We start from the raw sequence: 25,636 nt of genomic DNA on the forward strand, positions 1-25,636 counted from the left end.
CAGGGGTGGGCAACTGGTGGTCCGTCCGCCTTTTGCAGGCCCGTGGATAATTCCCCCCCCCCACCCCCCCAAAAAAGTATATTTTTTCTTTTGGAACTCAGTCAGGGTCTCAATTTACTGTTGACAGTTAGAATAGTAGAATACTAAAGGTACCATTTTGAAATCTGGTTGTGCATCAGCAATTTTTCTCATGTTATGTCAGTCACTGACAGTCACTGAATTAGCCCATGTCACCTGTAAATTAATCTAGCAGCCAGCTATCTAAACTTGTGGTCATCACGGTTGAATTATCATGGTAAATAACATCTTAGATAACACGGTCGGTAACATGCTAATTTAAAAGCCTTTTCAGGTTACATTAGCCCACAAACCATGTGATTTGATGCCTAGTAAATTGAGAGTGGCATGATGGGCTTTTATCCTGCCTTATCCCGGCCCATCATTCAACTGGTCGACAACGCTGGCCACTTAATCCAATCATGCCCGACAGCAGCGATTGATTGGTTGATTAATGGGGGGGTTTGGGAGCTCTGGGGGGTAGATAGAGGTCTCAAAATGGCCCTGGCTAACAGGGTTCTGATTTCAATAGAGCCGCTGTCATGGCAACCTATACGACCCCTAACGTTAACTTTAGGGACTAAACTATTGTATAAAGTGTTAGCTTGCAACATATCACGGGCTTCATCTAAACAGAGGAATGTCTTTGAGAGAATGCTTCAGAAGAAACCAATATGTCAGTGGTACTACGGCTTCATGAAACTGTTACACTCTGAAGAATTTCTGAGAGCCCATCTCACCAGAGAGAAATAGGAGAAACCGATTAAGAGGTCCATTTAGAACTAAGTGCATTTTAAATGTCCCATAAATGCATCTCTGCTCACCCTTTTTCACACAGAGCTTTCTAACACCAGTTCTATTTGTAGAAATCTATCAAATCATTCCTTACTGAGAATATGTCTGCATGGTTAGCTAGGTGCAATCTGTGGATGAGAGTGACACAGTGAGAGAGACAAAGAGACAAAGGGAGAGAAGGGGAGGGGTTAAAGAGAGAGAGAGGGGAGGGGTTAAAGGGAGAGAAGGGGAGGGGTTAAAGGGAGAGAAGGGGAGGGGTTAAAGAGAGAGAGAGGGGAGGGGTTAAAGGGAGGGAGAGGGGGGAGGGGTTAAAGGGAGAGAGGGGAGGGGTTAAAGGGAGAGAGGGGAGGGGTTAAAGGGAGAGAAGGGGAGGGGATAAAGGGAGAGAAGGGGAGGGGTTAAAGAGAGAGAGAGGGGAGGGGTTAAAGGGAGGGAGAGGGGAGGGGTTAAAAGGAGAGAGAGGGGAGGGGTTAAAGGGAGAGAGGGGAGGGGTTAAAGGGAGAGAGGGGAGGGGTTAAAGGGAGAGAGAGGGGAGGGGCTAAAGGGGGAGAGAGGGAAGGGGTTAAAGGGAGAGAAGGGGAGGGGTTAAAGGGAGAGAGGGGGAGGGGTTAAAGGGAGAGAAGGGGAGGGGTTAAAGGGAGAGAAGGGGAGGGGTTAAAGGGAGAGAAGGGGAGGGGTTAAAGAGAGAGAGAGGGGAGGGGTTAAAGGGAGAGAGAGGAGAGGGGTTAAAGGGAGGAAGGGGGAGGAGTTAAAGGGAGAGAAGGGGAGTGGTTAAAGGGAAAGGGGAGGGGTTAAAGGCAGAGAAGGGGAGGGGTTAAAGGGAACTAGACAAACAGAGAGAGAGTGTAGAGGAGAAGAAAGTAAAAAGTGGAGGAACAGTGATTTCTCAGGTAAATTAGCATTTCACCGTCATAGCCATGGGATGTCGTGAAATAAATCACTGATGTGGTTTTAACCAATCAGCATCCAGGATCAGACCAACCCAATGTATAACGCAATAGAAAACTCACCTTGACCCCATGGCCAACATCGTCCAGCACGTTGTAGTCGATAGGCTTCCTGATGTACCTCACCGGCCGCTCTATGTTGCCGGGGGCGATGATCTTGTGGGTCCTCGACGTGTTCTTGTTGGTGGTGAGGATCCCGATCTCTCGCCTGGCCACCTTCTCCTTGTGGATGTCCACCGTCTAGAGACATGAGAGAGGGAGAAAGATATGATAAGCTATGGGACAGAACAAGGACCTTTGACTGAATTACAACCTTGTCATATAGTTACTAAAGTGGCTTTAATTGAATCAGGTCGCAGTGGTTTTCATCACCAAGCTCTTAATCCCTTTACGTAGCTGGTACACACCAGCTAAATCAATTACGGTGTATAATAGAAGCCCAACAGCGTAATGACCAGTCGTGTACAGACCATAATGCATTTGGCTTCTCTCCAAATCGGCAGTGACATGTTGTTCAATGCCGTCATAAATAAACAAAGACTATGATGAGGACAACTCTCCTCTACCACCAGGAACTCCTTCCTGTCGCGCCTGCTTCCGCTCTCCCTCCCTGGCGCTCGAAGGCGCCAGGCTCTCAAGCGTACTCCTGCCACCATCATTACGCACACCCACTCCTCTCGTCACACGTATCAGCGATTCATTGCACTCACCTGGACTCGATCACCTGTGTTTATTTCCTTCCCTATATCTGTCTGTTCCCCAGCTCTGTTCCCCGCTTCAGCATTAATTGCCGTCTGTCTTACCCGGTTCTGACGTTGTTCCAGTCCTGTTCCATGTCTCTAATATATTAAATGTTAGACTCCCCGTATCTCCAGCGTTGGTTCCTACACTTCGTGATGTTTGGGGATTCATCATTTAAGAAGCTTCCGTCTTGCAAAAATGAGCCTATGCCCATTTAAATGTATGATTGTACCATTTCAACTCAAGGCGACAAGGGATAAGGTTGTCTACTAAGCAAATCCAACAATGCAATCATTTGAGAATCCTATATTATTAAAAAAAAAACTACGGGCATGAAGCACGTGCATTCATTAAATATACAGTCGTCTGTACTTGGATCACCGGTCAGTATAGTGAAATCTAAATGCAGTGTCCTACAGGAGCATATTTCCAAGGCTTTCATTTATAACCATTCGAACTAAATCTTCCCTGTGAAGAAGTAGGGCTGATAAAATCACAAAGTCCAAGGCCAACATGAGACAAATGATTGTAGTTTCACGGATAGAAAGTTTAATGGATTGAATGTTTTGCTTCTGTAAATTGCGGCTGTTTTAATAAATTGCCTAGTGCTCTTTAAACTGACTAATTGCATATTCTTTTCATTAGTATGCTCCACCACTTCTGTTAAGACCCAGGGACATTTGCATAGTAGCGAAATGTGTGAGTGTGTGTGTGTGTAAGAGAGTGTGAGAGAGAGGAACAGAGTGAGAGTGTGAGAAAGAATGTTGTGAGTGAGATAAACAGAGAGAATGTGTTGGTGTGTGTGAATAGTTTGAGGTACACTACACCTGCTCGTCGAACATCTCATTCCAAAATCATGGGCATTAATATGGAGTTGGTCCCCCCCTTGGCTGCTATAACAGCCTCCACTCTTCTGGGAAGGCTTTCCACTAGATGTTGGAACATTGCTGCTATAACAGCCTCCACTCTTCTGGGAAGGCTTTCCACTAGATGTTGGAACATTACTGCTATAACAGCCTCCACTCTTCTGGGAAGGCTTTCCACTAGATGTTGGACCATTACTGCTATAACAGCCTCCTCTCTTCTGGGAAGGCTTTCCACTAGATGTTGGAACATTGCTGCTATAACAGCCTCCACTCTTCTGGGAAGGCTTTCCACTAGATGTTGGAACATTGCTGCTATAACAGCCTCCTCTCTTCTGGGAAGGCTTTCCACTAGATGTTGGAACATTACTGCTATAACAGCCTCCACTCTTCTGGGAAGGCTTTCCACTAGATGTTGGAACATTACTGCTATAACAGCCTCCTCTCATCTGGGAAGGGTTTCCACTAGATGTTGGAACATTGCTGCAGGGACTTGCTTCCATTCAGCCACAAGAGCATTAGTTAGGTCGGCACTGATGTTGGGCGATTAGGCCTGGTTCGCAGTCGGCGTTTCAATTCATCCAAAAGGTGTTTGATGGGGTTGAGGTCAGGGCTCTGTGTAGGCCAGTCAAGTTCTTCCACACTGATCTCGACAAACCATTTCTGTATGGACCTCGCTTTGTGCACGGGGGAAATGTCATGCTGAAACAGTGAAGGGCCTTTCCCAAACTATTGCCACAAAGTTGGAAGCACATAATCGTCTAGAACTTCATTGTATGCTGTAGCATTAAGATTTCCCTTCATTGGAACTAAGGGGCCCGAACCATGAAAAACATCCCCAGACCATTATTCCTCCTCCACCAAACTGTAGTTCCTCACAAACAGGATCTCTGAGGTTGACCCCTCACAGAGTACCATGACTCACAGTGTATCCCCCTTTCCAGAGTACCATGACTCACAGTGTTTCCCCCTTTCCAGAGTACCATGACACACAGTGTTTCCCCTCACAGAGTACCATGACTCACAGTCTATCCCCCTTTCCAGAGTACCATGACTCACAGTCTATCCCCCTTTCCAGAGTACCATGACTCACAGTCTATCCCCTTTCCAGAGTACCATGACTCACAGTCTATCCCCCTTTCCAGAGTACCATGACTCACAGTGTATCCCCCTTTCCAGAGTACCATGACTCACAGTGTTTCCCCCTTTCCAGAGTACCATGACTCACAGTGTTTCCCCTCACAGAGTACCATGACTCAGAGTCTATCCCCTCACAGAGTACCATGACTCACAGTCTATCCCCTTTCCAGAGTACCATGACTCACAGTCTATCCCCCTTTCCAGAGTGCAAAGACTCACAGTCTATCCCCCTTTCCAGAGTACCATGACTCACAGTGTATCCCCCTTTCCAGAGTACCATGACTCACAGTGTTTCCCCCTTTCCAGAGTACCATGACTCACAGTGTTTCCCTTCACAGAGTACCATGACTCACAGTCTATCCCCTCACAGAGTACCATGACTCACAGTGTATCCCCCTTTCCAGAGTACCATGACACACAGTGTATCCCATTTAATTTCAGGACTACACTCCAGGGGCCTCCTTTATCAATCATGCGTAGGCAGAAATCTGTGTGTAAACCACGCAAGGGATCATTTCCACGCAAAGTGTGAGATTTATCAATATGAACGTTTGCTTGAGTGAGCATAGATGTACACACAGCCATGAGTAGGCATAGTGCTAAGTGGTGTAGGAAGGGGAAATGATGGTCGAGCATGGGATGGGGAAGACACAGTGCCTTCGGAAAGTATTCAGACCCCTTGACCTTTTCCACATTTTGATACGTTACAGCCTTATTCTGAAATGTATTAAATCGTTTTTCCCCTCATCAATCTACACACAATACCCCATAATGACATCACAATACCCCATAATGACATCACAATACCCCATAATGACATCACAATACCCCATAAAAACAAAGCATTTCTTTGCTAATTTATATTTTTTTTAAACCTGGAAATATCAAATTGCATAAGTATTCAGACCCTTTACTCAGTACTTTGTTGAAGCACATTTGGCAGCGATTACAGCCTCGATTCTTCTTGGGTATGACACTACACCTGTATTTGGGGAGTTTCTCCCATTCTTCTCTGCAGATCCTCTCAAGCTCTGTCAGGTTGGATGGGGAGCGTTGCTGCACAGCTATTTTCATGTCTCTCCAGAGGGTTCGGGTTCAAGTCCGGGCTCTGGCTGGGCCACTCAAGGACATTCAGAGACTTGTCCCGAAGCCACTCCTGCGTTGTCTTGTCTGTGTGCTTAGGGTTCTTGTCCTGTTGGAAGGTGAACCTTCGCCCCAGTCTGAGGTCCTGAGCACTCTGGAGTAAGTTTTCATCAAGGATCTCTCTGTACTTTACTCCGTTCATCTTTCCCTTGATCGTTACTAGTCTCCCAGTCACTGCCGCAGAAAAACATTCCCACAGAATGATGCTGCCACAACGCTTCACTGTAGGGATGGTGCCAGGTTTCCTCCAGACGTGACGCTTGGCATTCAGGCCAAAGCTTCACGCCAAAGCGTGGACACCAATTCAGGCCAAAGCGTGGACTCGAATCAATGGAAACAGGATGCACCTGAGCTCAATTTACAGTCTCATAGCAAAGGGTCTGAATACTTATGTAAATAAGGTATTTCTGTTTTTTTTATTTTTAATACATTTGCAAAAATGTCTAAAAACCTGTTTTCGCTTTATAATTATGAGGTATTGTGTGTAGATTTCTGAGGATTAAAAAAAAAAAGTAATCCATTTTAGAACAAGGCTGTTATGTAACAAAATGTGGAAAAAGTCAAGGGGTCTGAATCATTTCCAAAGCCACTGTATCTGGGAAGGGTATAAAACAATTTCTAGAGTGTTGAAAGTTTCCAAGAGCACAATAATCTCCATCATTGGGAAATTGAAAAAATATGAAACTACCCAGATTGCCTAGAGCTGGCCATCTGACCAAACTGAGCTACCGGACAAGAAGGACCTTGGTCAGGGAGGTGACCAAGAACCCAATGACCACTCTGACAGACCTACAGAGTTCCTTGGCTGAGATGGGAGAACCTGCCAGAAGGACAACATTTTCTTTAAAACTTCAACCAATCTGTACATGTTGAAAATGTGTGAAATTGTGAGCGTGTAAAAGTTTCATTTATGAATATTTATTTCCATAGTGAATTTATGCAACATATACTTACTATACATATACTTGCTATATAATTGACTACATCAGTTCATTTGTCACGATAATAATCGATATAAGGTACAGTCATTTGTTAAATTAGGAGGCACGTGTGAAAGTGAAACCAATGTTTAAATACTATAAAAACTAGATAATGAGAAATGGCTGGTCCCGCTCGGTTAGAAGACGCTGCATTGAGCAGAGAGCTCATTTTTCTAGAGACAGGTGGGACTTTTTTCTGCAGAAAGTACAGATCAGATATCGATTCCCAAAACCAATCTGATAGGATTTTTGTGAGGATTAAAGACATATTTTAGATAGGCTAACATATGCCATTCCGGTGCACATCCAAGTGCTATCCACCCTCGGGTTTCTTTGGCAACGGGACACTTTTCAGCAGGAGCGTGCCGTTCGGCATCTCGCATACCTCGATGAGCCAATCTTTTGGATGCTATCATAAGCAAAACAACCTATAACATAACAATTTTCATACACCATTGCACAACTGTCACGGCTGTTTGAAAGAGCAGACCAAGATGCAGCGGTTTCATAGTTCCACATATTTATTTAAACCAGTGAAACCGAATGCAACCATTAAACACTTTAAGTAAATACAAAACAACAAACCGTGACGCTGGAGGAACATAAACCTCACGAAGAACAATCACCCACAAACACCTGTGGGACAAACCTAAACTTAAATAGGACCTCAAATTAGAGACAACGACAACCTGCTGCCTCTAATTGGAGGTCATGCCAAATAACACCAACATAGAAATACAAACCTAGAACCAAAACATAGACATACAAAAACCAGACAAACACCCCCTGTCACGCCCTGACCTAATCTACCATAGAAAATAAACACTCACTATGGTCAGGATGTGACAACAACAGGTTGAAGTCAAAAGGAGTTTCCTTGCCATCAATGGGTTCCCAAATACGAACAGAGCAATAGACGTCACCCACATCGTCATAAAAGTGCCCATCCCAAATACCAGTTCAAAAGAACAGAAAAGGCTTCCACTCAATGTGCGGGTGAATGTGGTGGAACGCACGACTCGTTATTCTGCAGAACAGCAATGTTTGTCACGCCCTGATCTGTTTCACCTGCTCCTGTGATTGTCTCCACCCCCTCCAGGTGTCTCTGATTTTCCCCAGTGTATTTATCCCTGTGTTTCCTGTCTCTCTGTACCAGTGTATTTATCCCTGTGTTTCCTGTCTCTCTGTACCAGTGTATTTATCCCTGTGTTTCCTGTCTCTCTGTGTATTTATCCCTGTGTTTCCTGTCTCTCTGTACCAGTGTATTTATCCATGTGTTTCCTGTCTCTCTGTACCAGTGTGTTTATCCCTGTGTTTCCTGTCTCTCTGTACCAGTGTATTTATCCATGTGTTTCCTGTCTCTCTGTACCAGTGTATTTATCCCTGTGTTTCCTGTCTCTCTGTGCCAGTGTATTTATCCCTGTGTTTCCTGTCTCTCTGTACCAGTGTGTTTATCCCTGTGTTTCCTGTCTCTCTGTACCAGTGTGTTTATCCCTGTGTTTCCTGTCTCTCTGTACCAGTGTATTTATCCCTGTGTTTCCTGTCTCTCTGTGCCAGTGTATTTATCCCTGTGTTTCCTGTCTCTCTGTGCCAGTGTATTTATCCCTGTGTTTCCTGTCTCTCTGTGCCAGTTCGTCTTGTATGTTTAGTCAAGTCAACCAGCGTGTTTTTCCCCGTACTCCTTTTGCTATTCTCCTTTTTCTAGTCCTCCTGGTTTTGACCCTTGACTGTTTCTGGACTCTGTACCCGCCTGCCTGACCATTCTGCCTGTCTTGACCACGAGCCTGTCTGCCACTCTGTACCTCCTGGACTCTGATCTGGTTTTGACTGTTTACCTGTCCACGACCATTCTCTTGCCTACTCCTTTGGATTATTAAACATTGTAAGACTCCAACCATGTGCCTCCTGAGTCTGCATCTGAATCTCACCTTGTGCCTTGATAACGTTGGCCTATACGCCAACAGGAGAGAGCTGTTGAGGATGGATGGCTTACTAGTGAGTGTTACCTACACATGTGCCATTGCTAAAGCAACTGGAATGGTCCTAATGGTCCTCTCTTTGTAGCTAGGATTTTATTTTTACTGGTCAAACCACAACTTGAGCCAGCCAAATAAAACCTTTCGGTTGGATTCAATCTCTGACACTAGCACCTCTATTTCAGACTCGGATTCTAAAACAAATACATTGTTTTTTGGGGGGGGGTTGCGCCGTACCACACAGACTTGAAAAGGGATGATTTAGACCAGGATATATAAGGATGTTTCTAAGTGCAAATAGCCAAGGTTGTGCACGAGCACCGAGGTTGTGAACAATTGGTATTTATCAACAGTTACCTCCTAACAGGTGTGCATATGACACTCGTAGGATTATTTGAGAAATCACACTTTTTCTATGCGAACGTACATTCTACATTCTATTCATCAGTATTTTAGAATAGTTTCTACGCAATATTGATGAGTCCCAGGTATTGATAAATGAGACCCAGGTATTGATAAATGAGTCTCCAGGTATTGATAAATGAGACCCAGGTATTGATAAATGAGACCCCAGGTTTTGATAAATGAGACCCCAGGTATTGATAAATGAGTCCCCAGGTATTGATAAATGAGACCCCAGGTATTGATAAATGAGACCCCAGGCATTGATAAATGAGACCCCAGGTATTGATAAATGAGGCCCCAGGTATTGATAAATGAGACCCCAGGTATTGATAAATGAGACCCCAGGCATTGATAAATGAGGCCCCAGGTATTGATAAATGAGGCCCCAGGTATTGATAAATGAGGCCCCAGGTATTGATAAATGAGACCCCAGGTATTGATAAATGAGGCTCCAGGTATTGATAAATGAGACCCCAGGTATGGATAAATGAGACCCCAGGTATTGATAAATGAGACCCCAGGTATTGATAAATGAGACCCCAGGTATTGATAAATGAGGCCCCAGGTATTGATAAATGAGACCCCAGGTATTGATAAATGAGGCCCCAGGTATTGATAAATGAGACCCCAGGTATTGATAAATGAGGCCCCAGGTATTGATAAATGAGTCCCCAGGTATTGATAAATGAGGCCCCAGGTATTGATAAATGAGACCCCAGGTATTGATAAATGAGGCCCCAGGTATTGATAAATGAGGCCCCAGGTATTGATAAATGAGACCCCAGGTATTGATAAATGAGACCCCAGGTATTGATAAATGAGACCCCAGGTATTGATAAATGAGACCCCAGGTATTGATAAATGAGGCCCCAGGTATTGATAAATGAGACCCAGGTATTGATAAATGAGGCCCCTGTAACGGCTGTTGCAGGGAGTAGACCAAGGCACAGCGTGTTGAGTGCTCATCATGTATTTATTGTACTGAGAACACATAAACAAAGAAACAAAAAACCGACAGCCAAACAGTTCTGTCAGGTATAACAAAACACTAAACAGAAATTAACCACCCACAAAGCCCAAAGGAAAACAGGCTGCCTAAGTATGGCTCCCAATCAGAGACAACGATATACAGCTGTCCCTGATTGAGAACCATACCCGGCCAAAACAAAGAAATACAAAACATAGAAAAAAGGACATAGAATGCCCACCCTAGTCACACCCTGGCCTAACCAAAATAGAGAACAAAAACCTCTCTATGGCCAGGGCGTGAAAGCCCCAGGTATTGATAAATGAGGCCCCAGGTATTGATAAATGAGGCCCCAGGTATTGATAAATGAGGCCCCAGGTATTGATAAATGAGGCCCCAGGTATTGATAAATGATAAAGGAGGCCCCAGGTATTGATAAATGATAAATGAGGCCCCAGGTATTGATAAATGAGGCCCCAGGTATTGATAAATGATAAAGGAGGCCCCAGGTATCATCATCATCGTTTTCCCATCCTCTCAACCTAACGGTTCTCAGGGGAGGGAGCGTTGGCCGGAGCCATCAGATCTCTCCCCCCTTTTTTTCCCCAGCATCTCTTTGACGGCCTCATGGATATCCTCTCCCCGTGTGTGTGTGTGTGTGTGTGTGTGTGTGTGTGTGTGTGTGTGTGTGTGTGTGTGTGTGTGTGTGTGTTTCTAGATGTGTTAAGCCCAACAGCTTCCTCACAGAATTCCTTCTTTGTTTCGTTCTAAAACCTGGCAAACACCAGGAGCTGTGTTATCAGTGTCGTCTGTTGATTCACCCACAGATGATGAAACGCATGGTGCCTTCTGAATGACCTCATCAAGTTGTGAAGTTAAATCTTCAGCTAATATTTCAGTTGTCCTTGTTGCTGTGGAATCTGACAGTGGGATTCTGTTTTGATCTTTTCTCTGAGCTCATCTTTTTGTTTACCTTCAAGCAAAGTTATCAGCAACTTCACACGTCCGTTATTTTACCATCTCAGCGTCTGAAAATTATTATTTTTTGGTTGTTGTTGTGTTTTCCCAAAACCCAAACTATCCTCAGTGAACACTCCATTGCAGGTTGTTGGGCTGTCAGGGTATTGACAAGGACCTCTCATATTGGGATTAGAGTTGGTTTATGTTGTTTGTTCTCACCTCCGTGTTCAGGGGTTACGTCTGATCCACTTTACTACGCCTGGTGTCATAATGGAGCTTAACATTGTCACTTTTCACCAGAGCCACAGACTCACTGCATATCAGGCACATTGGTTTTGTGCTCGTTGCTGGGAGAACTAATAAATACTGTTCCGTCCACTCGTCTGTGAATATACGGTTTTCAGAGAAACTTGTCTTTTGTTTGAACAAGCCATATTAACAAAAACACTGGTAACTACGCTCCATCTATCTGTGATATTTACAGTTGAACCGCGGTCAAATCTTTCTGTTTCTTTCTGCCTGCTAGTCGCAAGGTTCCACGGAGGATATTTGGATTAATGTAATAGGGTATGACGCGGCCTCTTGTATTTGCATATAACCACGCGCTTGGATTAGACGGGGCAGTAGTAGAGGCGGGCGTTGCTGAGAGAAAGAGAGAGAGAGACAGAGACAGAGAGAGCTAGAGACAGAGACAGAGAGAGCTAGAGAGAGAGAGAGAGAGAGAGAGAGACAGAGAGAGAGAGAGAGACAGAGAGAGAGAGCTAGAGAGAGAGAGAGAGAGCTAGAGAGAGAGCTAGAGAGAGAGAGAGAGAGAGAGAGCTAGAGAGATAGAGAGAGCTAGAGAGAGAGAGAGTTAGAGAGATAGAGAGAGAGGAGAGGAGAGCGACAGAGAGAGAGGATGCTAGAGAGAGGAGAGCTAGAGGAGAGAGAGAGAGGACGCTAGAGAGAGAGAGCTAGAGAGAGAGGAGAGGAGAGCTAGATAGGAGAGCTAGAGGAGAGTAGAGGAGCTAGAGAGAGAGAGCTCGAGAGAGAGAGAGAGCTAGAGAGAGAGAGAGCTAGAGAGAGAGAGAGAGACAGAGAGGAGAGACGAGAGCTAGAGAGAGAGAGAGCTGAGAGAGAGAGCTATAGAAGAGAGAGGAGAGCTAGAGAGAGAGAGGGGAGAGAGAGAGAGATAGAGAGCAAAAAGAGAGAGAGACTAGTTTAGAGATGGGGAGAGCTAGAGAGAGAGGAGAGCTAGCGAGAGAGAGAGAGCTAGAGAGAGAGAGAGAGGAGAGAGAGAGAGCTAGACAGAGGAGAGAGACGACCAGAGAGAGCATAGAGAGGACAGAAGAGATGAGAGAGAGAGAGAGAGACAGAGAGAGACAGAGAGAAGAGAGAGAGAGAGAGAGACAGAGAGAGAGAGATAGAGAGAAAGAGTGCTAGAGAGAGAGAGAGAGAGAGAGCTAGAGAGAGAGAGACAGAGAGAGAGACAGAGAGAGCTAGAGAGAGAGCTAGAGAGAGAGAGCTAGAGAGAGAGAGCTAGAGAGAGCTAGAGAGAGAGCTAGAGAGAGAGAGCTAGAGAGAGAGAGAGAGAGAGAGAGAGAGAGAGAGAGAGAGAGAGATTAAAGCCGCTGCGCCCGGTTGATTTAAAAAAAAAAGCTGTCTAAAAACAATGTATTGACTTTTATATAACACAAATGCCATGTTGTCCGGTCAGGATTAACCCTTCTCTGGGTCCGGACCAGGACCGCGGTCCGCCAGTTGAGTTTGGCTGTACTACTGTATACCGGTCTCTATTACATTAAAATAACATACAAATCCTCCCCATGATCCTTTACTTTAAGTTGCCCCTATTACTAAGTAAGTAAACAGGAATGATCTACTGATTGAGTACACGTCGGTTACATTGTAACTACATAGTAATTATAAAGGTTACACCCAACAGGGTAACACTGCATTATTAAGTTGCCTCTATTATTATGTAACTAACACAGTAACGTGGTTGTTACATTGTAACTACATAGTAATAATAAAGATTATACCCTCACTTTACATTATGTTGCTTGTTCCTGGGTAGGTACATGATAGTTACAAGTATATCCTATGTAGCTACATTGTTGTTACATTACACTCGATTCGGTATAGCCTTTGAGCCAGGTAATAACGTAGAAATAAACTCATTAAAAATGACCGGTAGTTAATGACCTAGTATTGTGGAAAGCTCAAATGAGAATGCATGTTAAATGGCTTTTTCCTTCCAGTCTCAAACTGGACTTCAATCAAGGATGTTTTTCGAATTACATTACTTTTGACTTTTGCTGACCAGTACTGAACTGATTCTATTAAGAACTTTTTCTCCTGAAGAACCTTTTCTGATGAAGAACCTTTTCTAATGAAGAACCTGTTCTCCGATGAGGAACCTTTTCTGATGAAGAACCTTTTCTGATGAAGAACCTTTTCTGATGAAGAACCTGTTCTCCTGAAGAAGGTTTTCTCCTGATTCTTTCAGGTCTATAGTTGAGCACAATACCAGCTGCTTTCCGTTTGTACTTTAGGAGTCTGTCTGGGGTTCTGCTGAATAGACCTCGCCCAGCTGGAAGGATGTTTCACATGTGCTCTCAATCACTATCATCCACATGCCCAGAGTCGGCTCGCTGTTCTCCCAGAACACACTGACTGGGCAGCCTTGGTTTGGCTTTCTCTGTCAGCTAGCCTTTGGTAATGTGTGCATGTATTTCCCCTCCCTCCTCTCTCTCTCTCTCTCTTCCCTCATCTCATCTCACTCCTCACCTCACCTCCATTCACCTCTCACCCCACCTTACCCCACCTCACCCCTCACCTCACCCCTCACCTCACCCCTCTCAGCTATATCCTTGTCTTTTTCCTCTCCTTCTGCTTTCTCCTCTCTTTCCACTTACCCACCTCCCACCCAGTGAATAGTCACCCTCTTCCATGATTGGAGGACCTTAGTCAGCATTTAGTCTTGCTGCCAGTTAATTCCTTACATGCACCAGCTGGAGTCAGTGGCTATTTCAGGACATGAAGGCCAAGGATTGTTTGGTTGAAGATGAGGAAGTAATCCCTTCCCTTTGGACTGTGGTTGGGTGACTGTACACCAACACTGTGTTTGCCAGGTTGGATTGTTATGTTATTAGTAGGAGAAAGAAGAAACTATGTCAGTAAAGAATTGGCAGAGCAAGTATGTTCTCTTTGTGGAGAACAAGCTCAAAACATGGTTCAGGATGTCACCTGGAACGATGTCTCTCAAGTGGTTAGGCCGAGGATAAGTGGTATCACAAACGATTGAGACCACTTTGTGTGTGTCTGTCCCAATGCCATGATGGATCCCAGCTGGTGGAAGTTTATGAGAATCATGGGATGTTCCCATGGTGACCACTGCTACCTCCCTATATTGATTTACACCTCAGATGAATACTCAGTCAGCGAGCTGGGGGAGTCACGGGAGAGTCGAGGAGCAGGGGAGAGAATTGACACACGTCGTTCTGGACAAGTCAGGTGGAGAGAGAAAGAAAAGAGAGAATCTCCAGACATGTTGCAGACAGCTGGTTTCACTTCAGTAACTGACAGAGAGTTTCAGGGCTTTGGCAGCGTGGCTGGATCAGATGATATCCACAATAAAACATCAGCTAATCCATGGATGGAAATAACTCTAACAGACCTATCAGGGTTGAGCTGGGTGGACACCACAGATCTGTAGACCTATCAGGGTTGAGCTGGGTGGACACAACAGACCTGTAGACCTATCAGGGTTGAGCTGGGTGGACACAACAGATCTGTAGACCTATCAGGGTTGAGCTGGGTGGACACAACAGATCTGTAGACCTATCAGGGTTGAGCTGGGTGGACACAACAGACCTGTAGACCTATCAGGGTTGAGCTGGGTGGACACAACAGATCTGTAGACCTATCAGGGTTGAGCTGGGTGGACACAACAGATCTGTAGACCTATCAGGGTTGAGCTGGGTGGACACAACAGATCTGTAGACCTATCAGGGTTGAGCTGGGTGGACACAACAGATCTGTAGACCTATCAGGGTTGAGGTGGGTGGACACAACAGACCTGTAGACCTATCAGGGTTGAGCTGGGTGGACACAACAGATCTGTAGACCTATCAGGGTTGATCTGGGTGGACACAACAGATCTGTAGACCTATCAGGGTTGAGCTGGGTGGACACAACAGATCTGTAGACCTATCAGGGTTGAGCTGGGTGGACACAACAGATCTGTAGACCTATCAGGGTTGAGCTGGGTGGACACAACAGATCTGTAGACCTATCAGGGTTGAGGTGGGTGGACACAACAGACCTGTAGACCTATCAGGGTTGAGCTGGGTGGACACAACAGATCTGTAGACCTATCAGGGTTGATCTGGGTGGACACAACAGATCTGTAGACCTATCAGGGTTGATCTGGGTGGACACAACAGATCTGTAGACCTATCAGGGTTGATCTGGGTGGACACAACAGATCTGTAGACCTATCAGGGTTGAGCTGGGTGGACACAACAGATCTGTAGACCTATCAGGGTTGATCTGGGTGGACACAACAGATCTGTAGACCTATCAGGGTTGATCTGGGTGGACACAACAGATCTGTAGACCTATCAGGGTTGAGCTGGGTGGACACAACAGATCTGTAGACCTATCAGGGTTGATCTGGGTGGACACAACAGATCTGTAGACCTATCAGGGTTGATCTGGGTGGACACAACAGATCTGTAGACCTATCAGGGTTGAGCTTGGTGGACACAACAGATCTGTAGACCTATCAGGGTTGATCTGGGTGGACACAACAGCATGGGGAACATTAACAGACATACAGAGTGTGTGTGTGTGTGTGTGTGTGTGTGTGTGTGTGTGTGTGTGTGTGTGTGTGTGTGTGTGTTCATGGTTAACTCGACAGGATCAAATGTACCAATGGTTTATAATAGAGCTAAACCATACATGATTATATGTGGACAGAGAGATAGAGAGAAAACAGCCATGGCCAGATGTTTCAGCAAACTGGCAGTCTGTGTTCCTCAGAGAGATCACACACACACACACACACACACACACACACACACACACACACACACACACACACACACACACACACACACACACACACACACACACACACACACACACACATACACCACAGAACACGCAAAATGACTCTCAGTTCCCATTACACACATTAGAATACTATGTCTTATTTGTGGTAGTAAAATGACTCCAACTCTACACTCTCGCACAGAGCGCTGGTGAAGATAGCCGAGGCAGAACTATCATCCTCTGTTACAACTCTCACTGTGGGAGAATCACAATGGCTATTTCCTTGATTCCTCACGTTCTCTCTCTCCTAGCTTCCTTCTCAAAACCCACTGGATGAGAAAGTCAGAGGTCCCTTCCCGCTTCTCAGCAAATGGGTTTTGAAAAGCAAGAGAAGATAGAGGACCCGAGAACCCGTGTCTGGCTTCTGTCCACTGTACCAAGCACATCTATAGGTGGAGTGAGTCGATCCATAGCTGTTCCGGTGAGGTGAGGACAGACCACTCAAAGACAAACCTATGTCTGGCTTCTGTCTGTTTCTCAGGGCAGTGTAAGCCAGAACATCTGAAAGCCTTCATCTGTGGAGCGAGCCAACATGGTTGTCCAGGAGCCCTGGGAGAGGCCAGTTTCTCAGGGAAGTTAGCATAACTCAGCACATCATTTTAAGAGCTTCCATCTGACGAGTTAGCCAAAATGTCCGGTCAAGGAGTCCTTGACGGACCAGGTTCTGGCAGTAAACTTAGCGGTTCTGTGGAAAAACACCCGCTCTCCAGAACACATTCAATACTGCACAGCCAGGGGGGGGGGGGCAGGAGAGGGACGGAAGAGACCAGTCAACTATTAGTCCAGTGTGAGAAAACTCAGGCAGATCGACATTCCCATCAGAGGGAAAAACAGCATTTCAAAGAGTCAGGACAACATGCCAAGGTCGACCATTTTGTTTTGGGACACAGCCTATAAGAGAGTTTCTGCACAAAAACAACTACTGTGATTTTGCCCATCTAGCCTTGGCATGTCGCCAATAAATCAAGTCAATTGAACACTGGAATCTCGAATTTAAGTACAGAAAGGAACATATCAGTTTTGCAGAACCTCCATTAGAAAATATTGAGTCTTGGTAAAATGACCCACTTTACACAATTTCACCACATTGACATTCAAAAGAACAATTTTCAAAATATTATTATAAGAATAGTCTCTGGTTGTGTACAGTTTACTACAGCAGGAAAATAATCCTGCAGCAACAGGAAATGGGATTATGTGGATTATAATGAATGGATATTTTTGTTGGGGTTGATACATTTTTCATAAGGGTAAATGAAGTCTGAAATTTCAAAGTGGAAATTATAAATTTCAGAAGCTTTCTTAAACTTCAAATAAACGACAAATTCAAATTAAGATCCTACATCTATCTACGCACGAGAGAGTGTTCTGTAAAAAAAAATAAAAAACGGCTTTAGAGTACAGACTGTCTCCACATACTCACTGACTTTGTTCCAGTGGAGGGGTGGAGAGCATCCCAAGGGATTGATAAACAACAGTGTGAAAAGAAACAGACTTCCGGCTCGACAGTCTTTCCACTGTGTGCAGACCAGCAGCACCTCGTTCCCTGAATCAACAGTAGACCTCGGGGATCAACCCCGTAGCGACTTTTCTTACGACTGAAATAGAGCACTGAAACCCAGAGTGTAATCTCAGACTGGTTATAAACATCTGTGACTCAAACAGCTGATCTGTCAGGAAGCAGATGGTTATTTCAGAGAGTGGCGCATATAATAGAATATATAGCTAGAATATGTCATTTATCAGATGCTTTTATCAAACAAGACTTACAGTCATGCATGCATTCATTTTATGTATCAGTGGTCCTGGGAATCGAACCCACTATTCTGGCCTTGCAAACGCCATGAACTACAGAGCGCCATGAACTACTAAACATTAACGGATGGTGCTACAAACAAACAAAAATGTCAAGGTGTGGGTTTGGAGACAGTACTTCCTCTAGTCTAGGTGTGGGTTTGGAGACAGTACTTCCTCTAGTCTAAATGTGGGTTTGGAGACAGTACATCCTCTAGTATAGGTGTGGGTTTGGAGACAGTACTTCCTCTAGTCTAAATGTGGGTTTGGAGACAGTACATCCTCTAGTCTAGGTGTGGGTTTGGAGACAGTACTTCCTCTAGTCTAAATGTGGGTTTGGAGACAGTACATCCTCTAGTATAGGTGTGGGTTTGGAGACAGTACTTCCTCTAGTCTAAATGTGGGTTTGGAGACAGTACATCCTCTAGTATAGGTGTGGGTTTGGAGACAGTACATCCTCTAGTATAGGTGTGGGTTTGGAGACAGTACATCCTCTAGTCTAGGTGTGGGTTTGGAGACAGTACTTCCTCTAGTCTAGGTGTGGGTTTGGAGACAGTACATCCTCTAGTCTAGGTGTGGGTTTGGAGACAGTACATCCTCTAGTCTAGGTGTGGGTTTGGAGACAGTACATCCTCTAGTCTAGGTGTGGGTTTGGAGACAGTACTTCCTCTAGTCTAGGTGTGGGTTTGGAGACAGTACTTCCTCTAGTCTAGGTGTGGGTTTGGAGACAGTACTTCCTCTAGTCTAGGTGTGGGTTTGGAGACAGTACTTCCTCTAGTTGAGGTGTGGGTTTGGAGACAGTACATCCTCTAGTATAGGTGTGGGTTTGGAGACAGTACTTCCTCTAGTCTAGGTGTGGGTTTGGAGACAGTACTTCCTCTAGTCTAGGTGTGGGTTTGGAGACAGTACTTCCTCTAGTCTAGGTGTGGGTTTGGAGACAGTACATCCTTTAGTCTAGGTGTGGGTTTGGAGACAGTACTTCCTGTAGTCTAGGTGTGGGTTTGGAGACAGTACATCCTCTAGTCTAGGTGTGGGTTTGGAGACAGTACTTCCTCTAGTCTAGGTGTGGGTTTGGAGACAGTACATCCTCTAGTCTAGGTGTGGGTTTGGAGACAGTACTTCCTCTAGTCTAGGTGTGGGTTTGGAGACAGTACATCCTCTAGTCTAGGTGTGAGTTTGGAGACAGTACTTCCTCTAGTCTAGGTGTGGGTTTGGAGACAGTACTTCCTCTAGTAAAGGTGTGGGTTTGGAGACAGTACTTCCTCTAGTCTAGGTGTGGGTTTGGAGACAGTACATCCTCTACTCTAGGTGTGGGTTTGGAGACAGTATATGCTCGAGTCTAGGTGTGGGTTTGGAGACAGTACTTCCTCTAGTCTAGGTGTGGGTTTGGAGACAGTACTTCCTCTAGTCTAGGTGTGGGTTTGGAGACAGTACATCCTCTAGTCTAGGTGTGGGTTTGGAGACAGTACTTCCTCTAGTCTAGGTGTGGGTTTGGAGACAGTACATCCTCTAGTCTAGGTGTGGGTTTGGAGACAGTACTTCCTCTAGTCTAGGTGTGGGTTTGGAGACAGTACTTTCTTTAGTCTAGGTGTGGGTTTGGAGACAGTACATCCTCTAGTATAGGTGTGGGTTTGGAGACAGTACATCCTCTAGTCTAGGTGTGGGTTTGGAGACAGTACATCCTCTAGTCTAGGTGTGGGTTTGGAGACAGTACTTCCTCTAGTCTAGGTGTGGGTTTGGAGACAGTACATCCTCTAGTCTAGGTGTGGGTTTGGAGACAGTACTTCCTCTAGTCTAGGTGTGGGTTTGGAGACAGTACATCCTCTAGTCTAGGTGTGGGTTTGGAGACAGTACTTCCTCTAGTCTAGGTGTGGGTTTGGAGACAGTACATCCTCTAGTATAGGTGTGGATTTGGAGACAGTACATCCTCTAGTCTAGGTGTGGGTTTGGAGACAGTACATCCTCAATTCTAGGTGTGGGTTTGTAGACAGTACTTCCTCCAGTCTAGGTGTGGGTTTGGAGACAGTACTTCCTCTAGTCTAGGTGTGGGTTTGGAGACAGTACATCCTCTAGTCTAGGTGTGGGTTTGGAGACAGTACATCCTCTACTCTAGGTGTGGGTTTGGAGACAGTATATGCTCTAGTCTAGGTGTGGGTTTGGAGACAGTACTTCCTCTAGTCTAGGTGTGGGTTTGGAGACAGTACTTCCTCTAGTCTAGGTGTGGGTTTGGAGACAGTACATCCTCTAGTCTAGGTGTGGGTTTGGAGACAGTACTTCCTCTAGTCTAGGTGTGGGTTTGGAGACAGTACATCCTCTAGTCTAGGTGTGGGTTTGGAGACAGTACTTCCTCTAGTCTAGGTGTGGGTTTGGAGACAGTACTTCCTCTAGTCTAGGTGTGGGTTTGGAGACAGTACTTCCTCTAGTCTAGGTGTGGGTTTGGAGACAGTACTTCCTCTAGTCTAGGTGTGGGTTTGGAGACAGTACTTCCTCTAGTCTAGGTGTGGGTTTGGAGACAGTACATCCTCTAGTCTAGGTGTGGGTTTGGAGACAGTACATCCTCTACTCTAGGTGTGGGTTTGGAGACAGTATATGCTCTAGTCTAGGTGTGGGTTTGGAGACAGTACTTCCTCTAGTCTAGGTGTGGGTTTGGAGACAGTACTTCCTCTAGTCTAAGTGTGGGTTTGGAGACAGTACTTCCTCTAGTCTAGGTGTGGGTTTGGAGACAGTACATCCTCTAGTCTAGGTGTGGGTTTGGAGACAGTACTTCCTCTAGTCTAGGTGTGGGTATGGAGACAGTACATCCTCTAGTCTAGGTGTGGGTTTGGAGACAGTACATCCTCTAGTCTAGGTGTGGGTTTGTAGACAGTACTTCCTCTAGTCTAGGTGTGGGTTTGGAGACAGTACTTCCTCTAGTATAGGTGTGGGTTTGGAGACAGTACTTCCTCTAGTCTAGGTGTGGGTTTGGAGACAGTACTTCCTTTAGTCTAGGTGTGGGTTTGGAGACAGTACTTCCTCTAGTCTAGGTGTGGGTTTGGAGACAGTACTTCCTCTAGTATAGGTGTGGGTTTGGAGACAGTACTTCCTCTAGTCTAGGTGTGGGTTTGGAGACAGTACATCCTCTAGTCTAGGTGTGGGTTTGGAGACAGTACATCCTCTAGTCTAGGTGTGGGTTTGGAGACAGTACATCCTCTAGTATAGGTGTGGGTTTGGAGACAGTACATCCTCTAGTCTAGGTGTGGGTTTGGAGACAGTACATCCTCTAGTCTAAGTGTGGGTTTGGAGACAGTACATCCTCTAGTCTAGGTGTGGGTTTGGAGACAGTACATCCTCTAGTCTAGGTGTGGGTTTGGAGACAGTACATCCTCTAGTCTAGGTGTGGGTTTGGAGACAGTACTTCCTCTAGTCTAGGTGTGGGTTTGGAGACAGTACTTCCTCTAGTCTAGGTGTGGGTTTGGAGACAGTACTTCCTCTAGTCTAGGTGTGGGTTTGGAGACAGTACATTCCTCTAGTCTAGGTGTGGGTATTGGAGACAGTACTCCTCTAGTCTAGGTGTGGGTTGGAGACAGTACTTCCTCTAGTCTAGGTGTGGTTTGGAGACAGTACTTCCTCTAGTCTAGGTGTGGGTTTGGAGACAGTACTTCCTCTGGTCAAGGTGTGGGTTTGGAGACAGTACTTCCTTTAGTCAAGGTGTGGGTTTGGAGACAGTACTTCCTCTAGTCTAGGTGTGGGTTTGGAGACAGTACATCCTCTAGTCTAGGTGTGGGTTTGGAGACAGTACTATCCTCTAGTCTAAGGTGTGGGTATGGAGACAGTACATCCTCTAGTCTAGGTGTGGGTTTGGAGACAGTACTTCCTCTAGTCTAGGTGTGGGTTTGGAGACAGTACATCCTCTAGTCTAGGTGTGGGTTTGGAGACAGTACTTCCTCTAGTCTAGGTGTGGGTTTGGAGACAGTACATCCTCTAGTCTAGGTGTGGGTTTGGAGACAGTACATCCTCTAGTCTAGGTGTGGGTTTGGAGACAGTACATCCTCTAGTCTAGGTGTGGGTTTGGAGACAGTACTTCCTCTAGTCTAGGTGTGGGTTTGGAGACAGTACTTCCTCTAGTCTAGGTGTGGGTTTGGAGACAGTACTTCCTCTAGTCAAGGTGTGGGTTTGGAGACAGTACATCCTCTAGTCTAGGTGTGGGTTTGGAGACAGTACTTCCTCTAGTCTAGGTGTGGGTTTGGAGACAGTACATCCTCTAGTCTAGGTGTGGGTTTGGAGACAGTACTTCCTCTAGTCAAGGTGTGGGTTTGGAGACAGTACATCCTCTAGTCTAGGTGTGGGTTTATTCTACCAACTGAACTACAGAGGACCACGTTCTGAACTACAGAGGACCATGTTCTACTAACTGAACTACAGAGGACCACGTTCTACTAACTGAACTACAGAGGACCATGTTCTACTAACTGAACTACAGAGGACCATGTTCTACTAACTGAACTACAGAGGTCTACTAACTGAACTACAGAGGACCATGTTCTACTAACTGATCTACAGAGGACCATGTTCTACTAACTGAACTACAGAGGACCACGTTCTACTAACTGAACTACAGAGGACCACGTTCTACTAACTGAACTACAGAGGACCATGTTCTACTAACTGAACTACAGAGGACCACGTTCTGAACTACAGAGGACCATGTTCTACTAACTGATCTACAGAGGACCATGTTCTACTAACTGAACTACAGAGGACCATGCTCTACTAACTGAACTACAGAGGACCATGTTCTACTAACTGAACTACAGAGGACCACGTTCTACTAACTGAACTACAGAGGACCACGTTCTACTAACTGAACTACAGAGGACCATGTTCTACTAACTGAACTACAGAGGACCATGTTCTACTAACTGAACTACAGAGGACTATGTTCTACTAACTGAACTACAGAGGACCATGTTCTACTAACTGAACTACAGAGGTCTACTAACTGAACTACAGAGGACCATGTTCTACTAACTGAACTACAGAGGACCATGTTCTACTAACTGAACTACAGAGGACCACGTTCTACTAACTGAACTACAGAGGACCATGTTCTACTAACTGATCTACAGAGGACCATGTTCTACTAACTGAACTACAGAGGACCATGTTCTACTAACTGAACTACAGAGGACCATGTTCTACTAACTGAACTACAGAGGACCATGTTCTACTAACTGAACTACAGAGGACCATGTTCTACTAACTGAACTACAGAGGAACATGTTCTACTAACTGAACTACAGAGGACCATGTTCTACTAACTGAACTACAGAGGACCACGTTCTGAACTACAGAGGACCATGTTCTACTAACTGATCTACAGAGGACCATGTTCTACTAACTGAACTACAGAGGACCATGCTCTACTAACTGAACTACAGAGGACCATGTTCTACTAACTGAACTACAGAGGACCACGTTCTACTAACTGAACTACAGAGGACCATGTTCTACTAACTGAACTACAGAGGACCATGTTCTACTAACTGAACTACAGAGGACCATGTTCTACTAACTGAACTACAGAGGTCTACTAACTGAACTACAGAGGACCATGTTCTACTAACTGAACTACAGAGGAACATGTTCTACTAACTGAACTACAGAGGACCATGTTCTACTAACTGAACTACAGAGGACCATGTTCTACTAACTGAGCTACAGAGGACCATGTTCTACTAACTAAACTACAGAGGACCATGTTCTACTAACTGAGCTACAGAGGACCATGTTCTACTAACTGAACTACAGAGAACCATGTTCTACTAACTGAACTACAGAGGACCATGTTCTACTAACTGAACTACAGAGGACCACGTTCTACTAACTGAACTACAGAGGACCATGTTCTACTAACTGAACTACAGAGGACCATGTTCTACTAACTGATCTACAGAGGACCATGTTCTACTAACTAAACTACAGAGGACCACGTTCTACTAACTGAACTACAGAGGACCATGTTCTACTAACTGAACTACAGAGGACTACAGCTAATCTGTCAGGAAGCAGATGATAATTTCTGAGAGTGACAGACGTACACAACAGAGCCTCAGCCAATAGCCTTTAGCTATCTGCCTTTGGTGATGCTTCTGGGATATTTGTGCCCCGCCCCATAAACGAATCCAGGGGAAATGACTGGTTTAGCTTTGAGGGAAAAGCAGTTTAATGTCTCTCTCTTCTAAAAGGGAAGGTCCCACTGGTGTTCATGTAGCTACGGGGGGACAGAGGAAAATATGATTGGATCTAATTGGAGATAGTTTGTTAGGTGGAGAGGAATGCTTTGGTAAGGACGACTATTCCAACCCCACCCTGTGCAGTTACAAACGTAGTAAGAGAAAGACATGCACGAGAGGTCCCGGCTGCATACACACACACACACACACACACACACACACACACACACACACACACACACACACACTCATCTGTGGAAGATTTCACCCTAACAAGATATGAACTATCTCTGTACATCACACAGCACATATGAGGGAGGTCAGAGAGCCAGCTCTGCAGGACACACACAGACACACACACACACACACACACACACACACACACACACACACACACACACACACACACACACACACACACACACACACACACACACACACACACACACAGCTGTGCTCATTCTAAGTAGCATGGACGCACACACACATGCATCTTGTAAGCTCAAAACAGTCAAACTCTATCGATTGCCATGTATTATAGTGTTCTGGTAGGGTGTGTGTGTGTGTGTGTGTGTGTGTGTGTGTGTGTGTGTGTGTGTGTGTGTGTGTGTGTGTGTGTGTGTGCGTGTGTGTGAGGCAGATGCTTTGTGCATGGAATAGTTCAGTGTTGTGCGCAGCACTGACTTCAATTAGCCTTCTGGCCCGCACAAGTCCATCCTTCTACACCACTCTGTCTCCTCAGCCCCTTCACTACACCACTCTACTGTCTCCTCAGCCCCTTCACTCCACCACTCTGTCTCCTCAGCCCCTTCACTACACCCCTCTGTCTCCTCAGCCCCTTCACTACACCACTCTGTCTCCTCAGCCCCTTCACTACACCACTCTGTCTCCTCAGCCCCTTCACTCCACCACTCTGTCTCCTCAGCCCCTTCACTACACCACTCTACTGTCTCCTCAGCCCCTTCACTCCACCACTCTGTCTCCTCAGCCCCTTCACTACACCACTCTACTGTCTCCTCAGCCCCTTCACTCCACCACTCTGTCTCCTCAGCCCCTTCACTACACCACTCTGTCTCCTCAGCCCCTTCACTCCACCACTCTACTGTCTCCTCAGCCCCTTCACTCCACCACTCTGTCTCCTCAGCCCCTTCACTACACCACTCTACTGTCTCCTCAGCCCCTTCACTACACCACTCTACTGTCTCCTCAGCCCCTTCACTCCACCACTCTGTCTCCTCAGCCCCTTCACTACACCACTCTGTCTCCTCAGCCCCTTCACTCCACCACTCTACTGTCTCCTCAGCCCCTTCACTCCACCACTCTGTCTCCTCAGCCCCTTCACTCCACCACTCTACTGTCTCCTCAGCCCCTTCACTACACCACTCTGTCTCCTCAGCCCCTTCACTCCACCACTCTGTCTCCTCAGCCCCTTCACTCCACCACTCTACTGTCTCCTCAGCCCCTTCACTACACCACTCTACTGTCTCCTCAGCCCCTTCACTACACCACTCTACTGTCTCCTCAGCCCCTTCACTCCACCACTCTGTCTCCTCAGCCCC

The 25,636-nt window shown here is 45.7% G+C and overlaps 1 protein-coding gene across 6 annotated transcripts in view; it reads right to left on the bottom strand.

Moving 5' to 3' along the window:
- LOC115149194 (abl interactor 1) overlaps positions 1 to 25,636 on the bottom strand; it is a 120,175-nt gene that overhangs the window by 46,524 nt on the left and 48,015 nt on the right. For all 6 annotated transcript variants that reach the window (XM_029691828.1, XM_029691844.1, XM_029691835.1 and 3 more), the window contains exon 3: positions 1,863 to 2,039. In XM_029691828.1, the coding sequence (XP_029547688.1) occupies positions 1,863 to 2,039 (177 nt within the window). The remainder of the gene's footprint in view (positions 1 to 1,862; positions 2,040 to 25,636) is intronic.

This window comes from Salmo trutta, chromosome 2 (assembly GCF_901001165.1).
Source record: "Salmo trutta chromosome 2, fSalTru1.1, whole genome shotgun sequence".
NCBI lineage: Eukaryota > Metazoa > Chordata > Actinopteri > Salmoniformes > Salmonidae > Salmo > Salmo trutta.